Source organism: Sorex araneus, chromosome 4, assembly GCF_027595985.1.
Source record: "Sorex araneus isolate mSorAra2 chromosome 4, mSorAra2.pri, whole genome shotgun sequence".
Taxonomy (NCBI): domain Eukaryota; kingdom Metazoa; phylum Chordata; class Mammalia; order Eulipotyphla; family Soricidae; genus Sorex; species Sorex araneus.
Genome location: NC_073305.1, coordinates 162568247 through 162591662, shown reverse-complemented (window position 1 = coordinate 162591662; position 23416 = coordinate 162568247). Strand labels below are relative to the sequence as shown.

Sequence of the window (23416 nt, the reverse complement as noted above, 5' to 3'; positions counted from 1 at the left end):
CTCAGGGGACCATATGGGGTTTTGGGGATTGAACCCAGGTTGGACAGTGCCTTACCTGCTGCATTGTCTCTCTAGCCCCTAAGAGAATATTCTTGTATTTCTTTGGTATGAATGAAGCTGTTATCACCAGTGTATGTATTATTAAAATACATTGTTTTATATAAATGCTATAGAAATTTTGACTAGAAATACTAAATTATCTTTATTTATTATATTTATTTATATATATTTTAAATTTATTATATTTATTATATTTATATTTATTCAAGATATTTTTATTGGAAGAGCCATAAACCTAACTCCTTGAACTCTTCATCAGCTAAATGTCACTTTCTCAGGAAACTTTGCCTTACGCCCATCCTTCCAGCTTAGTTTGGCATTTCCCTCACTTGCCTCTAGAGTAAATATTTTCATACAAATGTGTACATTCCTCATGTATTTCTTGATACTGCTTATAATTATATATTTATGTGATTATTTGATTAGTAGCTATCTTCCCAGCTGGTCCTCAAACATCCATAGGGACTATGAAATTCTTCCCCCTTATTATAATGTCTAGTGTTAGATAGAACTTTTATGTTTTCTTTCTCTCCTTATTCTTTCTATTCCCCTCTTCTTTTCCCTTGGTCCCTCCCTTCCCTTCCTCCCTCCCCCCAGATTTTTGAAAATACCTGGTGGTGCTCAGAAGTGAAAGTGTACCCTGACAATTCTAAGTCATGACCATAGTAGTGCCAGAGATTTGAACCCAGGTTGGCCAAGTGCCAGGCCAACCCCTATACTGTCTCTGGCCCCAAGATGCTTTTTTTTTTATTATTACTCTAACCTGATCTTCCTCTTAGGGCAGTGCTTATTTTTATACTTATCAAAACTATAATATGTAGAATGCAAATTAATCTTCTAGGAAATCTGACATTGATAGAGTTATGTTGCCCTCAGATTTACTGGATTTAATATAACAGTTTTGGAGCAATATCTGAATTATGACATGCTATTGTTTTCATTACAATATAGATTTTAGGGGTCAGAGAGACAGTACAGCAGGTAGGTTGTTTGCCTTGCACGAGAACAATACAGGTTCGGTCCTTTATACCCCCTATAGTACTCCAGGCATAACCATATGTGATCCCTTAGCACATAAATTAGAAATAAACCCTTACCACGGCCAGATGTGACTCCAAAATATTACATCTATCTTATTTTATTTTTGCTTTTTGGGTCACAACTGATGATGCACAGGGGTTATTACTCCTGGCTCTGCACTCAGGAATTACTCCTGGCGGTGCACAGGGGACCATATGGGATGCTGAGAATTGAACCTGGGTTGGCGGCGTGTGAGGCAAATGCCCTACCCACTGTGCTATCTCCAGCCCATCTATTTTAATGACGCAGACAAAATGCTTCTGACATATGGCATATTAAAAAAGGGGGGCTGATGCTAAAAATACTAATAGTTTGATCCAGTTTTTCATTTTTAAGTGCGTATGCATATATACAAATACAGTCACACTTGTATGCTTATGCATATGGAAGGATAGTTATCAAAGTTTTAATACTTCTGATTCATTGAAATTGAGTTAATTTTTATTTTTTCCTTTCCATTTTTCTCTCAGGATCCTTCAAGATTCGTTTAGTTTTGGTTTGGAGGTAACACTGGTGATATTGGGAACTGAACCCGGGTCTTATACTTGCAAACCATGCTTTGCTATCTCTCGAGCTTTTGTGTATTTTTACTCAAGGTATATGAAGGGAAATTCTTTTTTAATTAAAAAATGAAGACGCATAAGAGGTTCTTTTCCATTTAAACGGGGGGAAATGATTTACGTTTTTTAAAAAAAACGGTAATGAAGAAAATAAAATTGGAGAACCATAAAAGTTTGTGAAGCGACTATCCATTGTCTTTGGACTGTGAAGAGGATTAAGGATACCTTTCTGAACTTTTTTATTCTTTATCCTCACCAGAAGGCTTTGGTTCTAAGTAGCAATTAGTTTGAAGGTGAAAATAAGAGTTGGTGATTTTTATGGCTACATTGAACTTCCATGGAAGAGCCTGAGAAGCTCCCCATAGCGTATTCGATAGGCCAAATACAGTAACAGTAACAGGTCTCATTCCCCTGACCCTGAAAAGAGCCACCAATTGTTGGGAAAAATGAGTAAGGAGAGGCTGTTAAAATCTCAAGGCTGGGATGAATGGAGATGTTATTGGTGCCCCCTTGAGTAAATCGATGAACAACTGGATGACAGTGATGCAGTGATGTACGCATATATATATATATATATATGTATATATATGTATGTATGTATAATCATCACTTTTTTTCGTATTTTGGGCCACACCCAAAATACAAAAAGAACCACGGCTTACTCCTGGTTCTTCTCTCAGAGATCACTCCTGGCTAGTTTAGGGGACCATATGTAGTGCTGAGCATCAAATCTGGGTTGGAATCATGTAAGGCAAATATCCTACCCAGTGTACTACAACTTCTTGATTTATCTGTATTTGGCTACTTGGGTTGTTTCTATGTCTTGACTATTTTACTGAGTATAATGATAAACATAAATGTGCATATATCCTTTTGAATTAATGTTTTTGTCTTTTGGGAATAGATGCCAAGAAGAAGGAGTAATGCTGGGTTGTATGGTAGTTTTATTTCTATTTTTTGATAGATCATTATATTACTTCCATAGAGGCTGGACCAGATGACAATAGTAGATGAGGGTTCCTTTCTCATCACAACACCACCAACAATGGCTGTTTCTAGACTTTGATATTTGTTGGTACCATTTTTTTTTTCAGTCTTTGGGTCACACCCATTGATGCACAGGGGTTACTCCTGGCTCTGCACTCAGAAATTACTTGTGGTGGTGCTCACAGGACTATCTGGGATGCTGGGAATCAAACTTTGGTAGGCTGCGCGCAAGGCAAACACCCTACCCGCTGTGCTATCACTCCAGCCCAGTACCAGATTTTTGTGTCTGCCTTCTTCATCCACACAGCATGCCAAACCCAAAGCAGAATCTTTGCAAAGATATTTTCCTGAAGTGGTGAGAGTATAGGAAAGAAGAAATGGTGGCCTTGGAGTAAAAAAGGATGGTAGGAAAGTCCCTTTTATCCCTATCTTTCTACAGATTTCATCACCTGGACTTTGATTTTAGATAGAAACTTATCTTTCAAATACAGAATTTGACAGAGGGAATGAAAAAGGAGGCAGAGAAGATACTAAGTCCCATTTCCACATGGGTAAATTATGAGCAACTAAAACAGAAAATCAGATCCAAGTCTGAGGTGGCATACAGGAAAGTCTTATGGTGGACTGGGGTGGGAGTAGGAGAAGACACGTTCAGTCCCAGGGAAATCAGGACAGAGGAAATTGCCACGTTACTTGGATCTACTAGAAAAGTCCTTGTTTGGAATTCTGAAACCTCAGTTCTCATTAGATTCTGTTTATCTATTTGCTTTCTTCCCAGAAAAGCCTGATCAGCGCCTGAACTTACTGAGCTGGAAGGCACAGAGACAAAGATTTATGTACTAAGGGTAATTTTATAACAACCTTCCCTTTCTCTTTATTATTAGTGCGATGATAGCATTCATGGGATTTTATACCCATCCCATTTTAAAAACAAGTATCTATGGTAACCACATTTTCCTGAGCTGAAAATCAGAATGTATGATCTGGCAAAATGAGAGTGTTCTCATGACAACCACAAGATAAAATCTCTGAATTAAGGACTATCACGAAAATCCAGGTTATCTGTTTAACATTGTTAATGATTTTTTTTGGGATCTCATATGTCTTTAAATGTGCCATATACATTTTATTGCAGTCACAAATTAACATACTGGGGCCCGGGATTAGGATTTTGCTCAGGATCTTTTCCTTTTGAATTATATTAGCAGAATGAACTGCCACAATGAAAAGAAACTGATAGAAGAAAACTGATTTCAGGGAAGCTAAAACTACATTTCTATTCAAGTTATTCCTTCCCCACTCTCTCACCTCCTTAGAGGGAAGATACTAGTTTAATCTCCCTTGATTCCTTCTGGGTTATTTTTTTTTATAGCACTTTGCTATTTTCCCTGGTGCAGGAACCAGTTTAATTATACAAATAGTGTAACAGTACTAAAGACAATTTGGAAAAAAATGAAAAACCATATCACAATTCTAACATATCTATTTTCATATTTGTATTAAATCTTTGCTACTAAGTTGAATTTGTACATTAAACATTTGTACATATGTCAATTTTATCCTAAGTTGCTTAGGATAACTTTATGATTATTATTCTGGGACTATGGATTAGATTTAGTCCTTGTGCTATTCTAAGACTTTCTGGTTTTCTTAATTTTCAGTTTATATTTCTCAGGGTAACCTCTTCCCTTCCAACAAAAAGCATTAATCTATGAGCTGTGTATAGATCTGTAACTTTATTAAGCTGCCAAAGTCTGTGGGAACTGGAGAAAACATGAACTGGTCATACACATCAGGACCAGAGCCTATATGGAGAAGAATCAGAGTTTCTGCAGTTGGTCAATTTGGAAGAAACTACAAGGGAAGGAGACTTGCTTTAAATGCAGATGGGATTTTAGAGTGTTTTAAGGAATTACAGAAATTCTAGTGAAGCAAAACATAACTCTAGTAAAGTGCCTGAAATTTGATAACTGTTCCTCTTCATAATTTAATTAGAAGTAACAACTAGTTTGCATATGCTAACATGACACTTTCACAGTTTACTGTGATCAATATTTCAGAGCATTGTCCTAAAAACACAAAAATACAAAAATGAAGTAGTGTTTTGAAGGAGACAGTAAAGAAGTATGACCACAAAAGATAGTGTGGCTTAGAGGACCTGGGCCTGAAGACCAGGACCTTAGGAATTCTTGTGGGGCATGATACTGGAAGCCCAAATTGGAGGGACTTTTCCAATTGGAAAACCCATTCCATAAATTTCTCACGCTCCAATCCCAAAGAAGTATGAGATAACAGTTGATTCTTGTTATTTCCTTCTTATTCTTTTTTTTCTGATCTGAACTAAAATTAATAAAGTTTAATTCAGAATCTACAAAAAATACTTTACCTTATTATTATTTTTTAATAGTGAATCACCATGAGGTACAGTTACAAACTTATGAACTTTCATGCTTGCATATGAGTCATACAGTGATCATTTACATTCCTCCACCAGTGCCCATTCTCCTCCACCAATGTTCCCAGTATCCCTCCCACCACCCCACCCCAACCCCCACCACCCCACCCTGCCTCTGCAGCAGAGGATTCCCTTTTGTTTTCTCTCCTTTGAGGTGTTGTAGTTTGCAATAGAGATATTGAGTGGCAATCATGTTTGGTCTATAGTCTACTTTCGGCGTGCATCTTTCAACCTGAATGGATCCTCCCCTCACATGCTGGGGGAAAAGGCAGCTGAGATAGAGAAGGGAACACCAAGTAGAGGATGTTGGGAGTAGCTTATTCTTTATGATATAATTTCTCTATTGGTAATTACAAAATCTGTCATGATTATTTGGATTTAGCCATTGAAGATAAGCAATGATTAAATCCCAGTTAGGTTCTTTCTACAGCTGTGGGCAGAACGTCTTTTCTACATAACTCTTGGTAGAGGTGCAAAACCTGTTAATTTAAAATTAGGACTGAATTCAACTCACCAATTTGTATACTAGGAATTGAATCTTTCTGTTGATTACAAAGAGGACTGATTTCCAGTTCAAATTTCTGTTCAAGGTCACCTAAATGGAAAGAAAAAACACATCAGTAATAGAAAACTTATAAAAATTAATATTAATAGGTTTAACAATCAAGTTGAAAAAATTATTCTGGAAATTAAAAATGCTTTAGCACCAGCTCTGCCTCACTCTGATAGCTTCGGTGAAAATATCAGAGTGTCAATGACCATTTACAGTAGGCTTATTGTAAATAGGTATGCTCTGGGACCAAACAAACTTTAAACCATGATCTCTAAAAACAAGAACACAACTAATGGGCAGTTTTCTAACATGAAATGGAAATTCTGGATTTAAGTTACAGGTTAAGAAAACAGATTTTATGCCTTTCCCCTTCATTCACTCTGACCCTGTTCTGGCTTAACTTTAACAACCAGTAATAATAAATAGTAGGGGGGCCAGAGTGATAGTGCAGCGGGGGGAAGGGGGAGTTTTTCTTGCATTCGGCCGACCCAGGTTTAATTCTTAGCATCTCATATGGTCCCTCAAGCACCGCCAGGAATAATTCCTGAGTGCAGAGCCAGGAGTAACCCCTGTGCATCGCTGGGTGTGACCTAAAAAGCAATAATAATAATAATAAATATTAATAATAACAATACATACTAGGAAATGGGGGAGATTGACTTGAAGATCTTACTGAAGAATACCTCAGTGTACACAATTAGAAATAGGATTCTGATATTTTTATATTCTGACTTAAAAATGTTTTATTCAATAACTGATGGTTAAAAAAGCACAAAGTCAGGATGATATTTTTTTTATGAAATGCCTTTGTCAGCTGAAGACCAAAGAAACACCATTTTAAATTTATCATATACAGCTTTATCACTTTTTCCTTAGGGTGAAAAAATGGGTAACTTTTATATGGGGAAATAGAAACTGATGCATTAGAAGAAAATGTGAATTTCTGAAATGCATGTGGCTTACAGCTGTGAAAGTGTACATTCTTAGGAGGACTAAAATATAATGTTTCAATCATGCCTACTGGGTATCAAGCACTGTTATGGGCTTTTATATATGTTAATATACTTAATCCTCATAACAATCTCATTATTATCTCCTTTTTTATAGATCAAGCCATAGAGCTAAAAGTAAGTTTGGTGACCCAAGTTTTTATTGCTAGAAAAGAGGGGAGCCACGGTTGGAAGCCTGCCTTATGAGCTGGGGAAGAAGGCAGCTGGGATAGAGAAGGGATCACTAAGTCAATGAAGGTTGGAGAGATCGCTCAGGATGGGAGATGTGTACTGGAAGAAGATAAAGGACCAACATGATGGCCTCTCATTATTTGTATTGCAAACCGTAAGCCTGTAAGTAGAGAGAGAGTAAGAGGGAAACTGTCTGCCATAGAGACAGGGGGTGGAGTGAGATGGGGGCGGGTAGAGATACTGGGGGATATTGGTGGTGGAAAATGTACACTGGTGGAGGGACGGGTGTTTGATCATTGTATGACTAAAATTCAAACATGAAAGCTTTGGAAGTGTAGCTTGCAGTGATTCAATAAAAAAAAAAGGAAGAAAAAAAAGGGAAAAGAGGGAACCTAGATTCTAACCCAGGATGTCGGATCCAGAATGTCTACATTTAACTACTGAATTAGAACATTTAAGACAGCATATTGATGTCATTTTTCTCTACGGCTGTAGCCATTGCTCCGTGCTCTCTTCTGTCAGGGTGATAGGATGAAATCATTTAGGCTTGATCTGAATATTTTAGAGGAGAATAGCTTTCAAGGGTAGGGTATGACACTGCTGAACATTGAGGAATTCTCTTAAAACCAGGTCTTTACCTCACCTCCCTACTTCTGTGCATAGTGAGGTTTCAGTTAAGCTTGACATTTTGGAGAAAATGTCTTTGATTTCTCCTTTTTATTTATTTTCATGTAGAAGCATCAAATTATGATTACTCTTGAAATTCTTTTTTTCTCCAGGGCTGAAGTGAGGGACACACTTGATGGTGCTCAGAATTTACTCCTGGCTCTGTGCTCAGGGATCACCCCTGGGGCTTGTGGGACCAGATGAGGTGCTGGGAATCAAACTCAGGTTGGCTGTGAAAAGGCAAGTGCCCTACCGGCTTGTTCTATCTCTCCAAATAAGGCACAAAACAAACAAGCCAAAGAATTAAAAGGACAATCCGTGCCAACATGAGCATAAGTTTGGGTCAAAATAAACAGTAGCAGAGTACATCCTTTTCTCTCTCTCATTGTTTGATTTCCAGAAGTGTGATCTTTGTTTTTTTTTTTTAATCTTCCTGTGTTATTTTAATGTTTTCTGCATCTCAGAGTAAAGAAGGTATTTATCTAATCTAATCTGTGAAAAACCCCTTTGCTCTAACTGCATGATATTTCAGAGAAGTTTGGTTTTCCCTCAGTGGAAATTTAACATCACGAGCAACAAGAATTAATATTTTGATTTCTAGCCATTTACACCCAATGGAGGTGAAATTTATAGCTGTTGGGGATAGAGGACCACTTCGACTCTGAATGAGAGAGGTTGCGCTGCGCTTTCTGGCCCCACATGAACCCAATCCATTCTCCTTTGTTTTCTATCTTTAGGACGTCACAATGCTACCGACACAGGTTTCAATGGAGGCATCTCCAAAGGCTCACTGTTGCGATTTGACCTCACAGAGTGGCTATGTGGGACACTTCAGGCTTTATTTGTTTTCATTCTTTCAAACTTGATCCTGTCACAACATCAGGGAACTTATTGTGCCTGAACAAACAGCCTGAGCACTAAACGGGGCCTGAAGAAACAAGGCTACGCTTAAAAGCTCAACATCAAGATTCTGCTGTGAATGCATTGCCTTATTTCTGAATGAGGTGAATCACCAAAAAAATTATATCCCAACTTGGGGCCATTTGTCTGGTTTATGGTATACATTTGAGAGAACAAAAATTCAATTTTTTGCTTGCTGTGCTCTGACCCAAAATAAAAATACAATAAAGAATTAATTAGGTTTCAGTATCTACTCAGAAAGATGACAGAATGGGATGCAAAAGGATTCTAAGACCTTCACTGATGAGAAAATATTGACCCTAAATACTGTTTAGCTCTTAGGCTGTATTAGCTCATTAAAATGAAGGTTAGGTCAAAAACTATCCCTCTGTCTTATAGCCACAGAGAAAGCCATAAAAAATACATATATACTCACCATTTTCACTCATTCCCATTATATCTTATTACTTATTTTTTCTGTAGTAAATAAACATTATTTAAAAATTACTTCCAGTGTCAGCCCTGGTGATGGAACATTGCATGTCTGAAACTCACTATGAATAACTTTTTAAATCACAGTGCCTTAATACAATTTTTTCAAAAAAACTCCAAAAAAGAGATAGTTTTCAAGAAAGTTAAAGAGAAAGGTTAGGATAATAAAAGTTTATGAAAGAATAAATGTCATGATAGATTAGCCATTTCTTGCTTTATTAGGATAAATGCCTCAGAGAGAAAGAAGGGTGAAAACTCAAGCTGTCAGACTCTTACTCACCTTGCCTGTAGAACTCTTCGCAGACCCTTTCGCTCCATTGCTTGCTCATCTCCCAGATTCTACAGGGATTGCATATGTCAGCACACTTCAGGGCAATCTGAGAAATGATAGGATAGGAAGAAAATGGTTAAAGGATGATTCTTCAGCAGCACACTCAGTATGCCTCATGATTCCAGGGCCATATGGACAGAGGTCATCCTGTTTCAGAAAACAGCATTTATTTGCCAACATATAAGACCTTCCTTCAGAACTTCCTCCACATGTAGATGTTGGAAAGAGAATAGTCACTATCTTAAGATAATGGAATTTCCCAGAGGAGACATGGTGTGAGCGGGTATGTCAAGGAAAGCCATAGCCTGGCTTCTTCTATGGCCCATATCTAGTGGCCAGAGAGGTCACCAAGGACCCCCATCAGCTTCACATGAGATCATTTGTACCTTACTCTTAATGAGAACAGTTTCACAGATCACTTGTGCATTTTGTATTTGTGTTTGTGTATCTTGAATGTTGGGCAGGCTTTATTCCGCCCACCAGAGACCTACAGCCCATCAACTGATAAAGTCAAATCAAGGCATCATGGCATGGACTATTTCACACTGTTGGGATTTGGGATTCCAGCTTTTGCTAGCGATACTGATCTGAGGAGGGTTACCATGAATTCTTTGAGACTATTCTCACCCACTAATCAGTGAACTTCGAGATCGCTACTGAGATAGACTGAAGGTGGGCATCACTTTGCAGTAATGCTGGTTTGTTTGACTCAATTCCTTAGGATCACAGAACTGCTAATGTGCCGGGGTCTGGATCATATTGGTGGTTTCTTGATTTCCTGGTTAATGGGAACTCTAGTAGACATTTGTTTGTGTTAGCGAGCACTTCTTCTAAAATGCAAATATTCTGGTCAGATCTTTCCTTGAGTTATTAAATAAGATATCTGGTTGATCTTTGTGGCACTTATGGTCTGAAATATCAAAAATTTGGAAGAAAGGAGGGAGACCCTCCAGCTGGGAGGAGGCTCTTTCCTGGAAAGAGTACTTTGACAAATATGGTGGGCAGCATTAAGGTATATGGCAAAAACAAACAAACAAAACCAAATAAAACCACAGTAGTTTTGGTCTATGCACATTTATTTACTTGGTTAAAGCTGGACTCTAGGTGAACTCAGGGTTTATTTCTTTCTCTTTTTGTATCAAAAGGAAAGAAGGAAGATATGAGAAAATGGGAGACAAATAAAAGGGCCTGTAGGGATGCCAGTCTTCTGCTTCAGCTTCCAAATATCTACTTCACAGAGCTGGACCATCTCTTGTTGGCATCTTATAATGGAATTAAATAAGAGTGGGGCTGGAGCGATAGTACAGTAGGTAGGGTGTTTGTCTTGCATGCAGCCAACCTGGGTTCAATTGCCAGCATCCCACATGGTCCTCCGAGCACAACCAGGAGTAATTCCTGAGTGCAAAAAGCCAGGAGTAATCCCTGTGCATCACTGGGTGTGACCCAAAAGGCTAATAAAATGGATTTAATTATTGATGACTAAAAATGGTAAGGCTAGCTAAACATGTTTGAGCGTCTGATGAAAAGACGAGTTTACTTGTAAAAGGAAGTCATGCAGGAGTTGGATAAAAAGAACCTAGTTCATGGAAGACTACTCATTTTTCAACTGTTATTTGTACTATAGCTGGCATAAAATATATTTTTGTTACAGAAACAGTCTAAGTTACACAGGTATGCACGTGGTCAATTTTGCATCAAGCCTGCCAAATGTGGTAGATTCTTATTGCATGCAATTGGCTAGAGGGGTTACTTTGTGGTGAAGCAGTTACTAAACGAGGAAATATGAGATATTATCAATTAACTGACACGGAACCCAGACTTCGCTTGTTTGGAAATCAAGTAAAAATTTCTTGTATCTCAGAGCTTTTAATAAAGTAGGTCACTGCTCTAATTTTTACTCTGTGTGATACTCCTCAAATGTGCTAAATGTATTGACCAAAATCGAGTCTTTAATTTAATTTAATTTTATCCAACATGGATGATAGCCTTTGTTTACCTGCAGCATGAAGTGCCTGTCATGTACAGCCTCCAGTCTTAAATCTTTATTGTGGAGATGAGCTTTCAATCGGGTCAAAAATTCATTTTGCCTGTTGATGTCTGTTGCCAAGATCAAGGAGCCCAGCTGTTGTTCAATATCCTGTCTGCATCCACAAGAATAAAAGAGAACACACACTCACACACACAAAGAAAATCCCTCTGAGGAGGGTAATTGATTCCTATTTCATCAGGTGGCTTGCATTCTCATCTCTACCTTTGATTCCATTATTACAGTCCCAGACCCTCAAAACCCAAGAGAGGTTCTCATCCCCACCCCCACAATTTCTGCCTTTGGATGGAGGATTTTAAGAAATGTCTCTAGTAAGTAAAAATTTGGGGGAACCAAGTTGTGGTAGTTTGTACAGTCCCATGGTTCCTATGAGTAAATAAACTGAAAGCCAATTATCAATGTTAACTTTGACGACATAAAAAGACCTGCAGAATCATAGCAGTTTGGGATGTGTTTCTAATAGTTTTTAAACCTGCTAAAAAATTAAAATTTGCAAAAGGAGAGAACATAGCAGATTAGGTTTTTACCTCCCATACAGGAAGCAGTAAGGGAAAGACAATTAAATATTAAATTGTATTTATTGAAAAAATTTAGCTTAAAAATAAAATATGTTTGAGCTGTGTACATAGTGCATGCCTATGATGCTTATACCCCAGAATGTTCCTGTTATCTCTTTCATCACATCCTTCTTTCCCAAACCACTAGGTAACCATTAACTTGATCTTTATTTGAACAATATTCTTATTACAGTAATTTTACCATCTAAGTGTAAAAAATATGCAAGTCTAAATAATGTGGTTTAATTTTAACTGTTTTGAGGTTAGACATATTTAATATGTCTTACTTATAAATCTTTTAGATCTGGCCCTCTATTCACTTGTTCTACTTCTGGTGCATTAAGGGTTCAATCAAACCCAGATTGGAAATATGTACTATGGAATTAAGACTACTATGTTTGCATCAGTATCAAACATGTACAGATAATTTTTTGTCATAATTTCATAAACAAGACAAAAACTATTTACATAGTCTATATACATTGTATTGAATATTATAAGTAATTTAGAGAGAACTGAAGTATATAAGAAGGTGTGTGTAGATTACATGTAAACACAATGCGGTTTTATTATAAGGAACTTGTTCATCTGTGGATTTGGGCATTTGTGCGCTTCTTAGAACCACTTTATCAGGAATAGATAGGAATGATTTCATATAACTGTTTATATTATCCATCATAACGATGAGACATTTTAGGATAGAAAAAAATTCATAAAAATTCTTAAACAAGAGATTTGTTAAACTATGTTATATGCGTATTATGCAATTTTTCATGTAATGGTTTAAAGCTATAAATATTGGTGAGGACAAATGGCATGCTTTATTGTTAGGTTAAAAACCAAGATACAAGGCATGCACATCATTATTTAAGTGGTCATAGGGAAGTATTTGGAAAGCTCTATGAATTTTGGCTTTCAAACTGGGTTATAGCTCATCGTTAAAGCATGGCTTGTATTAATGAGTTCTAGGATGGATTCATGACACCACACACATGTGTTCATGTGCTCACATACTCTCCAACACAATAGAAAAGATGGATTTTACTTTCTTTTCTATACTACGTAATATATGAATTCTTTAAAAACATAAACACATTTATAATAAAAATAAACCATTTTAGTAGGGTAAATATTTCATGAATCAACTTGAAAGCCAAAAGGAAACTTCAAATAATATTTTAAAATAAAACCAATGGTTACTATAGTTAATATACAAACAAAAACTAAAATGAATAGTGATAGGGAAACAAGAAAAAAACCAACCACAACAATTTGTTCCCTAAAGAAACAGTAATATCCTGTAAATATATGGAAGCCTTTTAATCTTAGTTGTTATTAACAAATCCATCCATATATCTCTAACTTGTTTAAACAAGATAATAAAGATAAAACTCAATTTTGGCAAGGGTTTATTAGTAATTTTTTTTTCATAATCTACCAGTAGGAATATACTTTAAAAAAAGCAACTTGGTATCATATAATAAGAACCTTATAAATTTAAACTTTCCTGACCAATAATTCTTTTTTTAAAAAAATTAAAAAAAATTTTTATTAGAGAATCACTGTGATGCACAGCTACAAACTTAGGAACTTTTGTGTTTGCATTTCACTCATACAGTGATCATTTATCCGTCCCTCCACCAGTGCCCATTCACCTCCACCAATGATCCCAGTATCCCTCTCACCACCCCCACCCCATCCCCCACTACCCCACCCTGCCTCTGCAGCAGGGCATTTCCTTTTGTTCTCTCTCCTTTTGGGTGTTGTAGTTTGCAATAGAGGTATTGAGTGGCCTTTATGTTCGGTCCATAGTCTACTTTCAGTTGGCATCTTCCAACCCGAATGGATCCTCCCAACATCCTCTACTTGGTGTTCCCTTCTCTATCTGAGCTGCCTATTCCCCCGGCATGTGAGGCCAGTTTCTAAGCTGTGGGGCAGACCTCCTGGTCCTTATCTCTACTACTCTTGGGTGTTAGTCTCCCACTCTGTTATTTTATATTCCACAGATGAGTGCGATCTTCCTATGTTTGTCTCTCTCTTCCTGACTCATTCACTTAACATGATACTTTCCATATTGATCCACTTATATGCAAATTTCATGACTTCATTTTTTCTAACAGCTGCATAGTATTCAATTGTGTAGATGTACCAAAGTTTCTTTAACCAGTCATCTGTTTTTGGACACTATGTTTTTTTCCAGATTTTGGCTACTGTAAACAGTGCTGCAATGAACATACGAATGCAGATGTCATTTCTACTAAACCTTTTTGCCTCTCCAGGATATATATTCCCAGGAGTGGTATTGCTGGTTGACCAATAATTCTTATGGGTGGTATCACACTAGTGTTTGAGAGTCCTAGGGACCCCAATGGTGATTCTCAGCCCACTGTGCTAGCTGTTCAATGCAAAATCCAGAAGAAGCAATATTGTTTTATATTTTGGGGGATTATAAGGGTGACCCTGGGCTGCAGCTGAACACAGGCCAGGCACATACTAAACATGAGTTCTAACCAATATATTATCTCCTGTCCCAGACCATTGCTTTTGATCCATAAATATTTTCTGAGAAAATAATGTTGGTGTTTGAGATAAAAATATATGGTGAGGGGCTGGAGCGATAGCACAGCGGGTAGGGCATTTGCCTTGCACGTGACCCACCGGTTCGATTCCCAGCATCCTGTATGGCCCTCTGGGCACCACCAGGAGCAATTCCTGAGTGCAGAGCCAGGAGTAATCCCTGTGCATCGCCGGGTTTGACCCCAAAAGAAAAAAGTATACATATGGTTAAAGTTTGGTGAGGTAAGTCAGTAGGATGATTACACGCTTTGCGCATAGAAGAACTGGGTTTGATCTCCAATATGACATGGTCCCCAAAGCACTAATGGGAATGGCCCCCAGCATAGAGCCAGGATTACCTCCTGTCCCAGCTGATCTGGCTCTGAAACAAAAAATATAAGACTGAAAAAGTTTAGGGATGCTTGTTAAGCATGGTAATCACAAAAATTTAGAAGTAATAAAATTCCAAATAATAGTAGTGAATACATTTTTGAACAATAAGGTGATATGGTCATCAAAAATTTATTTTAGCAGCAGTATAATAACATGGAAAAGAAAAACATTAGGTCAGAGTCTGTAAAATAATTTTCTTATTTTGTGAAAACATGCTTGTTTAAAAAAATACTAAAAGTGAATATCTCAGCTAGGTAAACTTGAATTATTCTTGAGTTGTAGGAGTATCAGTAACTTTAGATTTCTGCTCCAGACTATGTTGACTCATATGAAAATGCTGCTCTACTGGTTTGGCCCTCAACCCCTCAAAAACACCAACTCTGTATGGTTCCAAGTCATACTTTTCTGAATTTTCTTTTGTTTTGCATTTAATCTGTGCAACTTTTAAAATCAGAAAAATGATTTTAAAGTATGTACAGGAAGCAAGAAGGATTAATCATAATGATTATGCTGATGATAACTTTCACTCTAAAGTCATTTCATTTCCCATGTATATTTCATTGTAATTATCCTTCTAGCAACAGCAATTTTGTAACATTGAGCTTATAAGGACACATAAAGATATGTTATTTTTAGTTTGAAATCCAGAGGAATTTAAAAAAAATTTTAAGTTGTATCAAATTGAACAATGAACAGGATTAATGTATGTGTTACAGGTATCAGCTTCCATCTTCCCTTTTCTCTCTCTTCTCTCAATTTGTTCTTTGTCTTTAATTGCCCTGCCCTATATCTGCTTCAACCTTCTTAACTTCCTGTTCTAGGTTTTGGTTCCTTTTACGTTCAATTCTGCCCATTTCTGCAATGTATTGTTGAAGCAAAAGGCACATTTTTGATTCCATGCATGAGCAGTGTTTTTGTTCAGTTCCAGGGGATGAAAAGTTATCACAATGCAAGTGCCCATAAATTCCACTTTTCCATGGGTTCGAGGAAACAGCTTGTGAAGGGCTCGGAGGGCCAGGAGTAAGTCAGGAGCCCAGGCCCACTGCCTGTTCCATGGAGAGACTCTCCTGTGGCCTTCCCTGCAAGCTACTTGTCCTTCATTAAGAAGGAGACAGAATTTGATTTAACTTTTTCCCTTCCAGCTAACTTAGATTCATTTTTAATGAAACAGTTTTAAATTAGTGGTGGTCTTGGAAGAGTGCACAACGGCTAACTTGAGGGCAGGTGGCAAATGAGGTGGTGACCTTGGTTTTAGGACGTCGTATCAGGGAGCTCAAAGAGTGCATTAGAAACTAAGATTTCATCTGTTTAAGATGAAAGGGTCATAGCTAGATCAATAGTGAAAACACTGGGGCTGCTGAGGTAGTACAGTGGGTAGGGCACTTGCCTTGCACATGGCCAACCCGGGTTTGACCCCTGACACTACATATGGTCCCCCTGGAGCATTGCCAGGAGTGACTTCTGAGTTGCAGAACCAGGAGTGACCCTGAACATTTCTGAGTATGACTCAAAAAGAAAAAATACATTAAAAATAGTGAAATAGTGAATTAGAATAGTGAAGACCTTTTAGAAGAGAGTTTCTAATTTCTCAGTTTGCTAAGAGTGGCAGTTACAAAATGCACTCTACTGAATTTGTCTTAAATCTAACTTGAGAAACCCAAATTAGTTCTTGATAAATATTTATTATTTGGGTCTACATGGGAGGATAATTTTGCTAACACAGAAGATGGGAAATTTAGCAGAGAAGAGCCCGGATGCTAAAGAGTGTGAAAACGAAGAGCTGTTTCTCATCTCTCTTTCTGACTCTAAGTCATAGACATCAAGGGCCTTTCAGAGCTCACCGAAAGATGTTGATTTATGGGTTGCTGTAACTGACACCCGTCTCTTCCCACAGACAACCCAGTGCGGACAGGAAGCCCAGTGGACTGGCTCCCGGCCATTCACTCCGGAGGTCTCAAGCATGCCCTGAAGCAAGAGGCTTATCTTGAATGTGTGTACATCAGTATGGTTCATCTCTACACCACTTACGTCATTTCCTTTGGCAAATGAGCCAGAAGTCTTGATTCTCGAAGCATGCCAATTGTAGATCGCCAGTGATGATTCTCCAGCACAGACACATTCTAGAAGGGAAGAAAATTAAAACTGTGAGAGAAGCTTGATACTGATCTCTCGTGCTGCAACAGCTTCACAGAGGCTATTCCTCCACCCCAAAGCCAGTTTGTACCTGGTAGCAGAGAGGCAGACCAGAAAACACACACACACACACACACACACACACACACACACACACATACACACACACACACACACACACACATACGAATGAGACTCATTCTCAGGACTGTTCTGATTCTGAGATAGTGGCACAGTCCCTGTGTTCCTCCACTGCAATGTTGAATGAAGGTTTATTTTCAGCGTCGGTCAGTCCAGCCTTGCTATTTGCCTTTTCAGGTCAATGTAGAAGAAAAAGAGCAAAACAAGTTAAAATACGTAATAGCTGTGGCTGGTGAAATAATGCAGTGGGTCAGGGTAGCCTTGCTGGCTTCGAAACTGACTGCCAATCAGGGCATCACAAACAGCAAATCCTGCCAGGAATGATCCCTGAGACAAAGCCAGAGTAAACCCTGAGCACCACCAGGTGTGATCCAGCCTTTTCCAAATCCCTCCAAAAAAGGTAGTAATGGACACCATGGAGCCATCTGGATAACATAGGTCCGATGTGATTTATTGCATTGAGAATGCAAGTTTCTCAACACTGTGAGGAACATTCTGTGTCTTAACTACTTGAGTGGCCACTGTTATATTCATATTATTGAGACCCAGTCAACACAGTTTTGATTTGGTACAACTGTGGTGATTAATTTTTTTGTTACACTAAAGTTTGAGACCCACAGTCCCAGAAACATCTTTGGTAGTACCCTTCATAATCTCTAATTGGTATTTAGCCCATTAGATTTGGATTTGAGCTGCTTCCTTGTTCAACTACCTTGATTTCCTTGCCTCTGGGAACATTTGGTACATTCAGCCTTTCCTTAGACCTTATGAAGCTTACTTGAACATTCAAGTAACCATTTAAATGATGCTATATTTCTCATTATTTATTGTTTTATTCTAATTATTACATATTGTGACCTCACCACTGAATTTTACATATAGACTGGAACCTCTCTTGCACCCAGGAAAATTTTTTTTACTTTATCTATCCATTCATTCTTCATTTTGTGCCAGGAGGGGTTATAAACTTATAAAATGATAAAGGTCGTATTAATTAAAAGTGAGGGAAACTTGTATGATTCTACTTATCTATTCACCTGGAGTTGTCAAATTCATGGGGAGAAAAGGAATGGTATTACAGGGGGTCTGGGGATCAGGAATTATTATTTAATGAATAGAGAGAGCTTTAGTCTTGCAAGATTAAAAATAATTCTAGAGGTAAATGGTGTTGAATAATATACTCAGGTGAGAGCTATTACTATTACTAAGATGTATCCTTAAAATAGTTACAGTAATAGATTTTATGTTTATTTTATCTCAAGGAAAATAATAGGGAGATTAATTGTATGGATATGGAAGGAAGACTCAAAACAGTTTCATCGTTAAAGTCACCCATATAAGACTCGATACATTAAGCAGATGAGAGAATTTGTGTGAGTGACACAATCCGGAGTTCATTAAGAAAAGTTGAAGAAAGAGGCAAATATTCTGGCTTCAAAGCCAGATAATTTCTGTCTAGGATTGTGTAGAATGAATTCTAAAGCCAGACAACAAATTCTCTCCAGGATTATGAGGATGAGTCTTATAGATATCCTCTGTATAGGCTATTACGCTGCTTTTCATTTCTTTCTCTGCAAGGGTGTCATTATTCTATTTGACCATTTTTGAGCCGGTAATGAGTTTTTGTTGCTTTCATCAACTCGTTTATTATATTCTCTTGGGCTTGAGCCACACACGACAAAAGAGAGTGTTTATTAGAAATACCATGCTAGACAAATTTGTTTTGGTTGTAAAGATTTATGAGAGCAGCGAGTGATAGGTTAGTGCGATGTAACAGATGTTCTCTTCTGCAGTGACATTTAATTTAGTCACTTGTGAAATTTTCTTATACAAGGAATTCAAGTAGAGTTGTGGACATGAGTGTCATGTGAATTTTTTAAGGGATTGCAGAACTATAACAAGACTGAATGATAAATGATACCATATCCTTGTTGTGTTGACACAGAGTGCCTGGAAGCCTGCCATCAGCACTGTTTATTTATGCCAATCTGACTAAACATCTTCATTAATGATCTTCCTGAGGACAGAATAAAAGGATATTTGGAAAATGTGCTGCTGAAATCACATTTGGAGACGAGAATCAGTAAAAAAAAGAAAGAAATGGAGTGAACTTGGAAAATGGCACAGAATAAAAGACAATAGAGCATATGATTACAAATCCAACCTTTTATGGGACTATCATTATGAGTAAAATAACGCCTTGTTCAGGAAGTAGGAAGTAGGGGTACTCCAGTATATCCTAGTAAGTAGGAAGAAGAGTACAGTATAGGGAAAGGGGGACGGACATTTACAAAGCACCTACTCTAAGCTAGAGATTTTACATGATCTGATTTAATTTAATGTAAGGCTTCTCTTTTTTTTTCATTAGTGAAAATTTCATAGATATAAAATCTCAGGTTTCTCTGACAGCTTGCTGAATAAGAAAGACTGGTAAGGCCTTAAACTCAGATCTTCTAGGTGTCTACATTTAAAGTTTGCAAAGACATATCCTGCCTCTCAAGAAGGTCTTCCAGAGCGAGAGATAGAGATAAAGATAGATATAGATAGATGGACAGAGAGACAAAGACTGAGACAGAGACAGAGAAGAAAAGTGCCTATCACAGAGGCAGGCAGGGGGTGGAGTGCATTTGGGGGAAACTAGGGACATTGGTGGTGGGGAATGTACACTGGTGAAGGGATGGTGTTGGAACATTATATAACTGAAAATCAATCATGAACAACCTTGTAACTGTGTATCTCACTCTGATTCAATAAAAAATTAAAAAAGAATGTCTTTCTCTTACCTAAGCATCCAGAAAGTGAATTTATAAATATATTGATGCCTGCAGATATACTTAATTTTCTAAAAATCATCTGTGGTTGCCATTTTAAAAGTCTGTAATTCGTTTTTTAAAATTATTCGTTAGTTTCTAAATTACATTGAATTTTTTGCATTTACCTTTAAGTTTGGCTTCACTGCAAAAATTCTTGCAGCTGGAATAGTTTTTTTGAGGGCTGGGGTGTGGAGTGGGTTTCTTGTTCACACCTGGTGGAGCTCAAGAGCTAATCCTGGTTTTGGCCAGTCCTAGCAGGGCCTCAGGGGACCATGTGTGGTGTTGGGGATTGAACCAAGGTTGGCTGCATGCAAATCACTGTTTTTCCAGTCCAAACCTAAATATGAGTTGAATAGATTCAGTTTTCTTTCGGTACTGCTGGGACTCATATTTGATCAGTCTCTGTAACCTGTTGGTTTTTCCAACTGTGGCATATAGACCTATCTTTACTTTCAGTTGAGTGATCTCATTTCAGTGATTATTCTTATTCTTTCTATCCATTCCCCCTACAATCACCAGAATCTTGTGACTTTCTTCTTGACAAGAATTTCTATCATTTTCCTAATCAATGGCTAAAACATAAACTAGTATTTATTCCGTACCTTTTCATTTATGAGGTGTCATGGTGTGCACTTGGGACCCCCAAATAAGATAAAATCACTGCTCTCAGGAGCTCCCATAACTTCAGTCAGATTATACTATCTGCATTCCCCTTCCCCGTTTGATTTCAAATTCCACAATGTTTCCTTGCAAATAAATTAAGTCCTTAGCTTAATATTAAATGAAAATCGTCTCAATTGTTATTCTGTTACCTTATTTTTGAAATAATTGAATTTATTTACTAACGCAACTGGAGCGATAGTACAGCGGGCAGGGCGTTTGCCTTGCACTCGGCCGACCTGGATTCGATTCCTCCATCCCTCTCAGAGAGCCCGACAAGCTATTGAGAGTATCCTATCCGCATGGCAGAGCCTGAGAAGCTACCCCTGGCATATTCAATATGCCAAAAACAGTAACAACAAGTCTTACAATTGAGATGTTACTGGTGCCTGCTTGAGCAAATCGATGAACAGCGGGATGACAGTGCCACAGTGCTACTAACACAAAGCTCTTGTAGTACAAATAAATGACACTGTAATAAGACTACAACTTATTTTTTAAATATGTTTTGGTATATGTATGTGCCATATTGTCACTTTCATGTCTTTATGAGAGTTGGTTTCTTTTTCTTTTTCAGCTTATGGCCCACACAAGAAATGCTCAAGACTTACTTCTGGCTCTGTGACTTGGTAAACAGACACCCCTGGAGGAGCCCTATGTGGTGCTGGGGATCCAACCCAGCTCGGTTAATATACAAGGCAATCACCTTACCTGCTGTACTACCTCTCTGCCCTTGGTTTATTACTCTCTTTCCTTTCCCGTTCAGTGAACCCAGAGACAAAACATACTGGGTAATTTTATTTTATTATCATTATTTTTAATCATATTCCTTCTTATCTGTTTCAGAACTCATATACAGTAATGAGTTCTGGGTTGCAAAAGTGGATTTAGTCTTTTCACCTGTCTGAACTTGGTTTATGACCCTTAAATAAATACATCTTATTCTATGATAGTTTGTCAAACTACTGTTTGTATTTTAATGACCCCTCAGACACTCTATCTATCAATTGGTGTTTATCTGCAATTATTTTGGTCAGGTAAATTTACTCTTCTATGAACCCTACTTTCTTTTGGCATTCCTTAAGCCCAGAGTCACACTGGAACTAATGCTGTTGATGTGCATGATAGTTACTTATGTACTTTTTCCCCTTACTTACAAGCTACATGTAAGATGACTGTTTTATTTCTTTTGTATTCACTTAACTGTATACCCTGCACCAAAGAAGTGTTTTCTATTAATCTAGTAAATAAGCAATTGAACAAATTACTGAATTTCACCCAACACATAGATTCAGTGCTTACTATGTCCCAGTGACTTTAGAACAGACAAGATAATAGTGTTATAGGAATGGGAAGAGACAGATAATAAAAACAATTAATTTTGAAAAATATATAGTGATTCAGAAGAAGAGAATTGAAAGAAAAGTAGAGCAGAACAGTTGGAATTTATGAATCTTTGCGGCATGAGGGTTAGAGTAAGAGGTAATATATGTTTAGTATTTTTTTTTGTGTGTGTGTGCTTGAGGGGGTTACTCCTGGCTTTGTGCTTGGGGTCCATATGGTGTCAGAGACTGAAACAGGCCTTGCACATGAATGCTTAGCCTGTTTAATTGTTTCTGTAGCTCAAAGAGATAATATTTGAATAAATATTTCAATGTGGGAATGAGCTAGTCATGCTACTCTCAAAGGAGAAAAGTTATTTTTTTGTTTTTTATTTTCCTTTTTTTGGGGTCACATCCAGCAATGCTCAGGGGTTACTCCTGGCTCTGCATTCAGGAATCACTTGGCAGTGCTCAGGGGACCATATGGGGATAAAATCTGGGTCAGCTACGTGCAAGGCAAATGCCCTACTCCTTGTACTATCACTCTGGCCTGAAAGGAGAAGAATTTTTCCAAAACAGTATCTACAATAAAGGTCCTAAACTGGGAGTAAACAACCATCAGGTCAATGTGTAGTATAAGACCAGGTATTTACTGGAGCGGGCACCAGTAACGTCTCCATTGTGAGACTCTTTACTGTTTTTGCCATATTGAATACGCCACAGGTATATTAAGAAAGTAGAGAGACAATGAGAGACCAGTATATGGAGCAGACTTAGACAATTTGGTGTTAGACATGTTGAATTTGAGGTATTAATAGAGGCATGGATATCATAGTAGCACTGTAGACCGTAGTACTGTCATCCCATTGTTCATTGATTTGCTAGAGTGGGCACCAGTAACGCCTCCATTATGAGACTTGTTACTGTTTTTGGCATATCAAATACGCCACGGGTTGCTTGCCAGGTTCTGCTGTGCGGGCAGGATACTCTCGATAGCTTGCCGGGCTCTCTGAGAGGGGCAGAGGAATCGAACCCGGGTTGGCCGCGTGCAAGGCAAACGCCCTACCCGCTGTGCTATCATAGTAAAGTTGTCAAATTATTAGCAGCAAAGGTGCTGGAAGTGGTGAGCATAGCTATCTTCCACAGTATCAATAGCAATAATAGGAAAGTAGAATAGTTACACAAGTAAAATAGTTCATTGGTTATCCTCTACAGATAAAGTCACATGAGGGGATCAGTTAAGCTGATTAATATTTTGATGGTTTTAGGTTTAGCACCAAGTGTGATGGAGACTCTTATTGCCTCATTTTCTATATACATCCACTTGTGTTTTCTCCTTACTTATAGAAACTTGATTTTAACATGGTCTCATGACTATCTAGAATAAAAACAGTATTTCCAAGCCTCCTTTAGAAGTAGATGGAATCATTTAACTAAATTTGATCCCATTTTTAAGTGAAAGCAGAAGTGTTTTCTGGGATTTCCAGTAAAGCAATTCTGAGGAAATGGACTCATTTAGGAGAATCCCG

The 23416-nt window shown here is 37.8% G+C and overlaps 1 protein-coding gene and 1 pseudogene across 4 annotated transcripts in view; both read right to left on the bottom strand.

The window, feature by feature from the left end:
- PDE7B (phosphodiesterase 7B) overlaps positions 1 to 23416 on the bottom strand; it is a 339167-nt gene that overhangs the window by 6502 nt on the left and 309249 nt on the right. For all 4 annotated transcript variants that reach the window (XM_004609012.3, XM_055136442.1, XM_055136440.1 and 1 more), the window contains 4 exons: positions 16847 to 16938; positions 11262 to 11406; positions 9215 to 9311; positions 5657 to 5737 (listed from right to left, as the gene is read on the bottom strand). In XM_004609012.3, coding sequence (XP_004609069.1) covers positions 5657 to 5737; positions 9215 to 9311; positions 11262 to 11406; positions 16847 to 16938 — 415 coding nt within the window. The remainder of the gene's footprint in view (positions 1 to 5656; positions 5738 to 9214; positions 9312 to 11261; positions 11407 to 16846; positions 16939 to 23416) is intronic.
- LOC129404715 (small nucleolar RNA SNORA40) lies at positions 21388 to 21502 on the bottom strand (annotated as a pseudogene).